An 11701-nucleotide genomic window follows, 5' to 3' on the forward strand; every position below is an offset into this window, starting at 1 on the left:
CGAGGGAGGAGGATATAGCTCAGGTGGAGTGCTTGCTTAGCATGCAGGAGATACAGGAGATCCTGGGTTCAGTCCCCAGTATCTCCACTAAAAAATGGATAAACCTAATTACTTCCCTCCAAACAAACAAAACCAAAAAAACCTCCCAAGGGAAAAAAAAAAAAAAAAAAAACAAAGAGAGCAAACCAGAAAAGTTAGTACATTGACAGTTTACTGTATGAGACAGAATGCAGCTTGAAGGGCAGTGATTTGGAACTACCTTGTAAGCATTTAGGAAACAAAAATATCTGTTAGTTTTCTTCCCAGAAAAATGCTTTGGTCCACCACTGCAACCCTTGATCCTTTAACCTAGTGTAACTTTGCTTCCCATTTAGGCCATCCCAAAACCTTTCCATTTTTCACTCTGTGAGACAGTTATTATGCAAATTAATGCCAAGATGTAATCTGACCTAATTACAATGAGCTGAAGCTGAATCTCTATCCTTGCCCATGTATCTTTGAGAATAGAGAGGCCAGAAGCCATGCTTCTACTAGGGCATAGGCTGAAATCACCAAGAGAAAGCAGTCTTCCTCCCGAAGCAGAGAGGAAGGCTTTTACAGCAATTGGAGCGAACACCCTCTCCACATTTTGTTTCATGCTTTTAAAGACAAAGGGAAACTCTTTGATAGTCATGGTAACCTAAGCCAGACAATCTTATCTTGACGTTCAGTAATAATTGTACTTTCATATGTTAAGTCCTATAGCTGAAACAGAGCAGGACCCTGTGGGATCCTCCCTGATACAAATCCTTCCCCTGTCCCCCATTTCTTGTTTGTAGGAAATAGGGTTCACGCAACCTCCTTGACCCTCCCTGAGTTCCAAAGGGCAGATTGAAACATTTGTTAATCAGAGAAAGGAGGGAATGCAGAATAAGGAAGGAACAGTCAAGAAACAGTAGTACAACCTTGGGGCAGAGCTCTGGTTCCTCCTCAAGGAATATACATAAAAATACCTTTGAGTTCTTCTGCAGAAATTAGGGCCCCCACCCAGGTGGAGGATGGTAATTTCACGCTGAGCAAAAGATTCCTGGAGCACCACCCTGTTACCTCCCAACCAACCAATTAGAAGAAAGTCAAACACCCTGAAGCTCTCACTCCAAGTTTTGCCTATAAAAACTTTTCTCCGAAACCATCTGGGAGTTGGCATTTTTTTCCAGCATGAGCCACTCTTCTTCCTTGCTTGGCCCTGCAATAAAACTTTCTCTGCTCCAAACTCCAACGTTTGGGTTTGTTTGGCTTCACTGTGCATCGGGCTCATGGAACTTTTGTTTGGTAACATAGCTACACTTGAGGTATTTCTACTCATTATTCTAGTAAAGTAAGACAATAGTCAGGTAATAGTATCATTGTGGTGAATTGTGAAAGTTAAAGGAAGTTTTCTCATACATATATCTGTAAGCTAATTGGACCTTGAATTAACTTATAGAAACTTACTGAAAATACTGGGTTGATTAAAAATGAATATTGCGTATTTGTTCTGAAAAATATTTACTCTTTCCCCATCTCACCCCCCACCCCCAACCCCTCATAGAGGTTGGCAGAGGAGAGTTTCCCTAAGGAATGATTCAGGGAAAATAAAATCTTGTATTTTTCTGTCAGAAGAATATTTATCTGAAATATGATTTTTTTCAGAGGAAATAAAGGGGGAAATTGCAAGGTTTGCAGCTTTCAGTATTACTTACTAGTCAAGAGAACTTGGCCATGTGAGTCTAATTTTCAATTTCCTAGTGGGTAAAGTAAAAATAATAATTTCTGCTTTCTGTGCTTCACATTGTGGGTTTGAGAAAAATGTATAAAAAGTGTGTTGTAAACAATGGAATGCAAAATAACATTTTGTTTGTACTTCACAAATGCAAACCTTAGCCACTTACAAACAGATATTTACTTTCCTTTGATCACTGGATTCCAACAACTGCCCCCCACCCCAACCTGACCCCACCACCAACACACACAAACACATACAAAGTCATTCAAATGCCTTTAGGCAGCTCTGCACACTCCATTTTAGCATTTTTTAATGACTTAGTTCTCCTCCATGTACTTGTCTGGAGACACATCTTTATAGTTCAGATTAAAATTCACTCCCTTTTCCTATCTACCTTTCAACAAGAAATTTGAATTACATGACATTTTGATTACATGAGGTTTTGATTATATTTACCTTTTAATAAGATATTTTCGTGTGTATCAGTTTGTTTCTTCAGACTACATGTTTCTTTTCTTTTAATAGATTTTTTTTTAATTGGGGTTTTTTTTTTTTTTTTGAGGGGGAAGGGAAGGTAATTAGGCTTTTATTTATTTATTTATTTATTTTTTAATTACAATGTTAGAGATTGAACCCAGGACCTTGTGCATGCTAAGCACACACTCTGCCACTGAGCTATACCCTCCCCACAAGCTACTTGTTTCTAATACCGAGAGGTCCTCTGTGCAGCCCAGTTCACCATAACAAAGCTCTTTTGGATCCAGCCAAATGAATTTCATCATCACAAACTCTGTATGGAAGTATCAGGCAGAACTGTGGCATTTCCACATTTCCCTATGCTTCTGCTTATTTTTAAAATTATTATTATAAACAAAGTGCTAACTTTTCCCAGCCTAACTTTCTGCCATTAAAAAAGGCTAATTTATCTAAAACTCTCTAAGATACAATTCCCAGCCAGATTAGTGATATTAAAAACAACAAAATTTTTCATGGGTATACATTTTTATTCCAATTTGATTTGCTTTCCAATGAAAATTATAGAATGTATTCACTTCTTTATTTTTTTAAACAAATAACTTAAAACTTTAATGTGAAATTATAAAATGTGATAAATGTGCAGATCAAAATTGGTTTTGATGGCTTGCAGTAACAGGTTTTTAAAACAAGTTTTTAAATCATCATTGTCCACCTCCATGCCAGGGATAACCTTCTAATCAGAGATCAGCCGGGCTGGAATAGCAGTGTGGTACTGAGATTTGAGTGAACAGAAACATTATAGAACTTCTCCAGTCCCAGATCAGGAAGCTTTCTATGCCTTCTCATAGTGGCGAACAGCAACCACATCGCCAAAAGTAAGAGTCTGAAAGATTCAAAAGATAACCAAATCTTTTTACACAGGCACATTGGTAGCTGAAAAATTAGAAGATTATCATACATATGATTTAAGTATTATGCAAAAGAATAATGGAATTTACAAATATTAAATGCTGCATAAGCTCTTCATTTTTTAAAAAGAAAAGAAACTCTTACATTTATTGAGTGATTAACATGTATACATAGTTCATATCTCTAAAAGGAAATAAATAAAAAACCAAGAGTAAGTATCTAGATTCAGGTTGAAAGAATTCTTTTTGCTTTATATTATCAGGGTTATTGGGGCAAATTAGCTATCTGCTTTAAGATATGAAATTTTATAGTAGATTTTCATAACAGCTTTCAATTCGTAACCTCGATACAGATTGAAGATTTTTCAGAAAATTCAGATCATTTGTGCAAATAGTGTTTGGAATGACTTGTTCCAGAATCAGCAGGAAAAGGTAAATGAACAAATGTTCTCATTTCTTTGACTGTCTTGCTTTTTAGCCCATGTGAACCTTGGTGGTTACATGGGTATAATGTGCAACAGGGGCTCTTATGTCAAATCCAACTGGAAGAATTGCTATAAAACCTCTTTACAAAATTTAGGAGTTCTTTAGTGTTCATCATTTTCATGCAGTCATGTGATTTTCAAGATTGTGCCCTTGTCATCCATTACTTTCATTTCCTTTTTTGAACTCAGTCTTGCCTGATCACAGTCATTCATGCCAAAGCTGAGCTATCCAATTTTCTGTGTTCAGGAAAAAAATGAAGATAAAAGCATAAAGAAGAATTTTAGATTGAATCCTTTATAAATGATTTTTTTTTATAATCACTGCAGGAAAATGTGGGCAAATATTGGTTAACATGAAAGGAAAACTGTCTCTCTGCTGCCCACCCCAACTTCCATCCAAGAAAAGAAACATGACTATGTATGTCCTCTAATTCAACCCAACAGCTCTGACTGCTGTGGTCAAGGGAAGAAGTAAACAAATGTCAATTATCTTCAGTAACAAAAACAAAAAACCCTTTCTGCTATTATCTTAGAAGGAATATATGAAGCAACCCCCCCCCCAAAAAAACTACTTGAATTGACTACTTCAGCATTATCAAAATTGGCATTGCATTACGCAGTTCACAAAAAAGTGTCTGGAGTGCTAGATTAAGACATAACATTTTTTCCAGTTTTCCAGATGCTGCTCCATCATCAGTGAAATTATTTGTAAATTACTTTCTATGTTGTAATTTTTACATGACCATCCAATACTGAACAGACATGTTCTATAGGCATTTATGCATGAAAAAGAAAGACTAGAATAGAAGAAAGTCATATCAAAATGGTTCTCACAGAGGGGAAATTGGAAACGATTTTTCTATTTTTGTTACACTTTTCTGTTATATTCTAAATTATCTGCACTGAACTTGTATGAACTTTATAAACTAAAATATAAAATGTTTAAAGATCTCTTATTTATTACAGGAGCTATAAAGTAATTTTTCTGAGATTCAGCAAATCCATGATATAGTAATATCATCTTTATATATTTTCATGATGATTGGTTTTATATTTAGATTTCATTTGAGGATTGACATCTACAGTAATCCAACAGAAATTGTTCTTTTGACGCAATTCTAGCTAAATAAATGGCAACTTTTTAAAACAACACTTAAGTAGAATTTTTTTCCCTTTTTCTATCATTAAAGAAGCGAGTGGAGGAAACAATTAGTGAAGATATTTTTTATTTCTTCTGTTTTAAACGTGATTCAAGGAACTGCTGGTGACTTGGTGTTATTAAAGAAGGAAGGATGGAAGAAAAGGAGAGAGGGAGGGACAGGGAAGAAGATGAGAAATGGGGGGAGGCAAGGAGGAAGAAAGGTAGGATTGCTCTTACTCACCATGACCATTTTGCCATCCTTAATCTCTCTCACAAAATTTGTTTCTTTGCCATCCCATTTCTGCACATGAACAAGTCTGTCTCCATCCAGACTAACAACAGACTGGGACCAACAACAAAATGAAGAATATAGCAATAGGAACAGATCAGATTTCTGTTATGGAAATCAAATTAATTGATTTTGATAGGAGTAATATAATTAAATAAATAGTGATCAACAAATTATCAACATTAGTACCATTTCCTCTGTTGCTTCCAGAGTCATTATTATGAAAACTGTAGTAATTCACAATTTAATTGAAATGTATACATCTAGATGCAAAAATGTATGTATCAGAAATAAAAAAAAATCCTGAACTAACACTTTCTAACTAATTGCTCTACTCCTTTAAACAGAGACTTAGAATGAGGCAAGCTACTGATTTAGTCAATCTGAGGCAAAAGAGAGATTAAACAAAATGCAACCTGCCTTGCACCCGAAACTGTTAAATCCTTTCTGAAATACAAGTTGATATAAAATGAGAAAAACATATGGTAAACAAATAGACTCAAGATTTGACCTATAGCAAGTGTCCACTGTTCGTAGTACAAACTATGCACACTAGAATGCAAAACTAACCCTGGGTCCTTCTCTCTGAAGTGAAATACAGAGAACATTTTCCACTTCCCATCATCTAGGAAAAAAGAAGCCTTGGGAATCTCTTTTTTATTCCCTCCTTCCCATCCCCATCCTACAAGAGTGGCTCCTTACCTTACAGTTCCTGTCATCTGCAGTGGTTTCATCAAACTCTTCTCCCAGATGGAAACTAATCTCTGTGTTCTTGAATGTGCTTTGGGTCCTGATCACCACTTTGTCACCCTCCTGACTGATGATCACTGTTGGTTTAGTCACATTTCCCACCTGCCTAGTGGCAAAACCCACACCTAAAACAGCAAAAGGAAGCAATACAGTCAGCTGCAACTTCCCAAATAGCTCGCAAAGCAGGAATCTACTTTCCTATCTATTTGCTTGTTAGTTTATGGAGGTACTGAGGATTGAACCTAGGACCCCGTGCATGTTAAGCACACTGAGCTATACCCCCAGCCCCTACTTTCCCATTCTGGAATCCATGTCCTTAAGTGTAAGTTTCATTAGAGTATGTTTAGCCCATTAATCATGCAAGACAACTACTGAGCTATAATAGTAAGTGGATGGTTATTTGGGTGGATAAATAAGTAGATGCTGGAGAAAAATCAGAAAAGGCTTAGAAGGTTCCCATCCTTCACAAAATATCAAATGCTCCGTTATTTGGCCCTAGGCAAGAAAGCAGGAAAATGCCACATTCAAAAATCCATTCCGTGGCAAATGCACAACCTAGCAGCCGATTATGACAATGTGATCTGTCTTTGTCTCTTGCTAATCTGATGGGTGAGAAGAGGAATCTACAAGTATTTGAAGGTGCAGGTTAGGAAGAGAACAGCACATCTTATTTTTACCTACCTAGAGCCTTCATGTACTCATCAAAGTTCTGACTGTCCGTCAGCTTCCAGGTAGCACAGAAAGCCTCCACCATCCTTGCCCCTTTCCCGTTAGCTTCAGAAACAGGTAAGAGAGGCAGAGGCAAGGATCTTGCCAGTGCAATTCGGAAGATCCCTTTGCACCTCACAGCAGCTCCCGCCTTCTTATTTAGAAAAGAGGCGGGCAGAAAGCCAGGGATTTGAATTGCGAACCCACCCCTCCAGTGCCCCTCTTTCCTGGAGGCTGCTGCAGGGGCAGGGGATGGGAAGGGGGGCTCGAGCGAGGTTCCAATCCTCTTTGTGATTGGCTCAGGCCACTGGGTTAGCAGAGTAGGTCGAGTTCCTCCCAATCCTCACGCTGCAGCCCTTCTGCCTGAGAAATCTGTGCAAAGACTCAATGCGGCTGGAGTCAGGGAGCGGAAAATGAGAAGGGTCTTTCAGGTTCAGCTTGAAAACTTGGCAAAAGCCATTTCAGACTGTGAGGAAAGAAAAAAATGCACAATAGGACATTCAGATTGATTTCCGTTCATGACAAAGCTGGTTACAAATGAGGACCCCTCTTAAAGAAAACCACTGAAACGCCAGACTTTTCAGACCAAGGAGGCTGAATAGTGTCTTTTATTTTCTCTCATATTTATAGAGAGAGCAAAACACGAGTTGGAGTATGCCAAACTAGGGAAAGAGGAGGGGGAGGAGGTGTAAATGCCCTCCCCAGATTGTGCGGCTAGAAGCCTACTCCGAGTATTGATGGGACACTAATTTTGGCCTCTTCCCAACACAAACTGAGTGAATTTAAAGATCCCATTGTCCTTTCTAAGAATATGAGAACCAGACTGAGATGGGAAATGGACCTAAGGAGGAGTATGGTCAGGATTCACTAATGAGCTACAAAAATAAAGCAAAGCATGCTCTTTTTCCCTCCTTCAACAGATTATAGACTCCATGTGGAAAAGCTGGACAGAAGGTCATTTGCTAAGATTTTAAATGACCTGCACTACAGAACCTTTTGATTTCCTGAGGTCACATCGACATAAATAGTCTATACACTAGTTGGGAGTAAGCAATGAGGGGAGGGCGAGAACTGGAGAAGCAGTGAGAATCAGAAGACCTTTGGCTTCAGTTTGTCTCTGTTTAGGGCATCTCAAGAATGGCAGGATTCCCCCAGGGTTCTAAATAAAGTATTTAAAGGAGAACTCGAACTCCCCTTTACCTGGAGGTCCTCCTGCTTTACTAGTGTAGACTACCGATGGAAAGCTGGTCCCAACCTCCCTGCTTTATAGGGACAGATCAGGGGGCTCTGATTTGGCAACCTTTGGTCTTCTCTCCCTTCCCCCACTTTAAACCTCAGCCCACTGCTTTTTGGCTTCTGTCCACAGCAAATACAAGAGACAAGGCTCAGAAAGCATCTGACTCCAACTCTCAGCTCTTTGATTCTACTTTGGTGTCACAAAGGTACCTCAAAGTGCTCATTTAACATAAACCCAGTCTTTCCCCACACCTGGTCTTCCTCCAGTTTTCACCACGGCTGTGAGTGGCATCATCAGCCCCCTAACTGGACGACCCAGAAAACATGGAATCATTTCTAACCCTTTACCCTCTAAATCAAAGTCAGTGTCAGGGCCTTCCTATTTGCTTCCTGAATAGTGCTCTAATTTGTAATTCTCCCCATTCCCCACAATCACCATAATTCAAGCAACCACTGCCACTAGTCTTATGACAGTAGCCCCTTAACTGTTCTCCCTGCAGTCACGTCTGAGGTCCTGTTCAGTTTCACTGTTTGTTTCACTACATTGAAGCCTGAGTGACCTTTTAAAATACAAATCTGCATCTTCCTAGTGACTAATGGCACCGAGCACCGTTTCATGTGCTTCTCTGCTGTTAATATATCTTCTTTGGTGAAGTAACCTTTGTCCATTTTTAATTAGATTGTGTCTTTACTGAATTATGAGTCCATTATATATTCTAGATAAAACTCATCAGTTGAATGTGTTCTTCAAAATTTTTTTCTGTGCAGAGTTATAGATACAGAGAACAGACAGGTGGTTGCCAGAGGTGGGTGGGGGGAGGAAAGGAAAAGATGAGGGAGATTAAGAGCTACTAACTTCAGTTGCAAAATAAATGTCACAAGTATGAAATATATAATGTGGGAAGTATAGTCAATAACTGGTAATATCTTTGTATGGTGACATATGGTAACTAGACTGATCATTGTGATTCTTTTGAAATATATAGAAATATCAAATCACTATGCTGTGTAATAGGAACTAACATAGTGTTGTAGGCCAGTTATACTTCAAAAACAAACAAACAAACTCATAAGACATCAGATTTGTTGTTATGAAAAGTGGGTGGTGAGGGGGGAAGGGAATTGGATGAAGGCAGTCAAGAGATACAAACTTCCAGTTCTAAGTAATGTACAATATGATAGATATGATAACACTGCTGTATTTTATATATGTAAGTAATTAAGAGAGTAAATCCTAGAGTTTTCATCACAAGGAAAACATTTTTTTCTATTTCTTTAATTTTGTATCTATACAAGATGATGGATGTTCACTAAACTTATTGTGATAATCATTTCTTCTTGGACGTTAAGTCAAATCATTATGCTGTACACCTTAAACTTTTACAGTGTTGTATGTCAATTATAACTCAATAAAGCTGCAAGAAAACTTTACATATTTTTTGTTTTCTTTTTAAAATTTATTCATTTATTTATTTTTATTGAAGTATTGTTGGTTTACAATGTTGTGTTAATTTCTGGTGTACAGCATAGTGATTCAGATATATATATATATATATATTCTATATTCCTTTTCATATTCTTTTTTATTATAGGCTATTACAAGATATCAAATATAGTTCCCTGTGCTATACAGTAGGTCCTTGTTATTTAACTGTTTTATGTATAGTAGTTAGTATCTATAAATCTAAACTCCCACTTTATCTTTCTACTCACCCCCATCTTTTCCCCCTTGGTAACTATAAGTTTGTTTTCTATGTCTGAGTCTCTTTCTGTTTTTTAAATAACTTAATTTGTGTTTTTTTTTAGATTACACACATAAGTGATATCATATGGTATTTTTCTTTCTCTTTCTGGCTTACTTCACTTTCTGGCTTACTTATGACTATCTCCAGGTCCATCCATGTTGCTGCAAATGGCACTTTTTAATTCATTTTTATGGCTGAGTAGTATTTCATTGTATAAATATACCACAGCTTCTTTATACAGTCACCTGTCAATGGACATTTAGGCTGCTTCCATATCTTGGCTGTTGAAAATAATGCTGCTACGAACAAGGGGGTGCATGTGTCTTTTTCTTTTCATTTTCTTGATTGTGATCATGGTTTCATTAGTGTGTCAAAATTAATCAGGTGTACATATTAAAAGTGTGCAATTGATTTTATATCAATTATGCCACAGTAAAACTAGTTTTAAAAATCTAAATCTTACCTTGTTCCTCTCCTGCTTAAACTCCAAATGGCTTTTTTCTGCTCTCAGGTTGAAGACCAAAATTCCTAACATTGCCTATACCAGGCCTGCCTCTAAAATTTGAAGGACTTGGAGTAAGAATCTAAACAGAGGCTCACATGCCACATGTCTAAACAACAAAAGTTATGGATCAAGCAATGCCCACAGCCTGGCCCAGAGTCCCAGCCAGGACCCAAAGCCTACCACCCTTTCCTGACAGGCCAACCCTGGCTGCTGGCAGGCCTGAGCATTGGCACGGATCTGGTGTGGCAGACACGTGGAAGCTGGTCTGGAGCCCAGGGTTTCCGGTCAGTGACTAAAATCTCATCAAACTGCGATGAAGACTAACTTGGACTTGCTGTTGTGCTGACATGAGCCCGAAGATGACACAGGCTACAGAGTAAAGTCTGGAATGAAACAAACCCAGAGGAAGCAAAGCTTACACAGTCAGATGCATCTGACATCACTCGAATCTTTGGACCAAGTCCCTAAATTTAGCCCCATGCATGAACTTTCATACTTTCTCTTTTCTGCTAAATCTCGGCAACTAATTAATCCATTTACATAAACCATCATCCATGGCAGCAGTTCTCAGACCAATTTATTTTGTTACATCAGAATATTCTTGTATGTTCCATTTAATAAAACATATTTACACTGGTAGAATGTTTAATTATTATTCTAAAATATAATAAATCATTTCTTTTTTACAGTCCAAGAATATAAGATTGTCGAGAGCAGGGCCCGTGTACTAGACATCATCTTAGTGCCTTACTGATGGTGATGCTGAGAAATTCGTCCATCCTCATTTATGTCTTCCACACTTTAGATAAGGAAAAGATACGACACTATACTTATTCTAACGCAAAGCATGTATTTCTGTAATTCTGATTTTTTACACCTTATATAAATCATAAAAGCTTGACAATTTAGAGATAATTTGGGGGAAGCTGTATATTAATTTACTAATAAGCAGAAGAGAATATTGTTATATAGATGTTTATAGTAGACATTTTAGGAAAAACCACTTGACTATTTTGTAATTCTCTAAACTGCCAAATTTAGTCTTACTATTTTTACCTATTTAGAATATGATAGATTTATACCTAAGAATGGTTGCTTTCAAATAATAGGTTATTTGCTCTGCTTATTGAGGACTTTAATGCAAGAGAAAGTGAAAGAATTGAGAAAAGACAGTGTTGTGCTAAGGAGGATTCAACTGATAGATATTTTTTCAATTTTCCTAAACCTAGGAGCAATTTATGATCTTGCTAAGGCTTTTATAATATAAATGCATCCACAAGCTCAAAAGAGGAAAGAGGGTGACAGATCGACCCCTCTCTCAGGTCTGTTGCGTCTCTGTACTAACTACTGGCAATAAAGACTCCAAAGAATCCATGGCAAAAATTATTTTTAATAGCGAAATAAAAGAAACAAAGAAAGATAAGTTGCTTTGGGAGATGTTGGCAAAATCTCCACATGGGGTTCAACTTATGGTAATTTTTCCTTCCTAGGAAAACAGAAGGTTTTAATACAATTTTAATACTGTTTTTCAGCCAAGTAAGCCAACCAAGGTTATGACACTATTTCCTGTAAAACATCCAAGGATCTGCACCAAAAAAGATTAAATAACATTCAAAGTACTCGCCTGAGGTTCTTTTTGTTCTTTTTGTGTTATGACACAAAATAAAATAGTACTGGAGTATCTTGATAGTTGGAAATGAAATATGATTACAC

General features: G+C 37.4%; 1 protein-coding gene across 1 annotated transcript; it reads right to left on the reverse strand.

Moving 5' to 3' along the window:
* Nucleotides 1-2727: 2727 nt before the first annotated feature.
* FABP7 (fatty acid binding protein 7) lies at nt 2728-6968 on the reverse strand. The gene is made up of 4 exons (XM_010979177.3): nt 6476-6968; nt 5747-5919; nt 4997-5098; nt 2728-3104 (listed from the first exon to the last, which is right to left on the reverse strand). The coding sequence occupies exons 1-4, from the start codon at nt 6546-6548 to the stop codon at nt 3054-3056; spliced, it is 399 nt and encodes a 132-aa protein (XP_010977479.1). The 5' UTR covers nt 6549-6968; the 3' UTR covers nt 2728-3053.
* Nucleotides 6969-11701: the final 4733 nt, after the last annotated feature.

This window comes from Camelus dromedarius, chromosome 6 (assembly GCF_036321535.1).
Source record: "Camelus dromedarius isolate mCamDro1 chromosome 6, mCamDro1.pat, whole genome shotgun sequence".
Classification (NCBI taxonomy): domain Eukaryota; kingdom Metazoa; phylum Chordata; class Mammalia; order Artiodactyla; family Camelidae; genus Camelus; species Camelus dromedarius.

Coding starts and splice junctions, on each gene's coding strand:
- FABP7 (XM_010979177.3), bottom strand. CDS start 6,548: ATGGTGGAGGCTTTCTGTGCTACCTGGAAGCTGACGGACAGTCAGAAC. Junction 5,920..6,475: donor TGAGTACATGAAGGCTCTAG/GTAGGTAAAAAT, acceptor TTGCTGTTTTAG/GTGTGGGTTTTGCCACTAGG. Junction 5,099..5,746: donor CAGATGACAGGAACTGTAAG/GTAAGGAGCCAC, acceptor TGTTGGTCCCAG/TCTGTTGTTAGTCTGGATGG.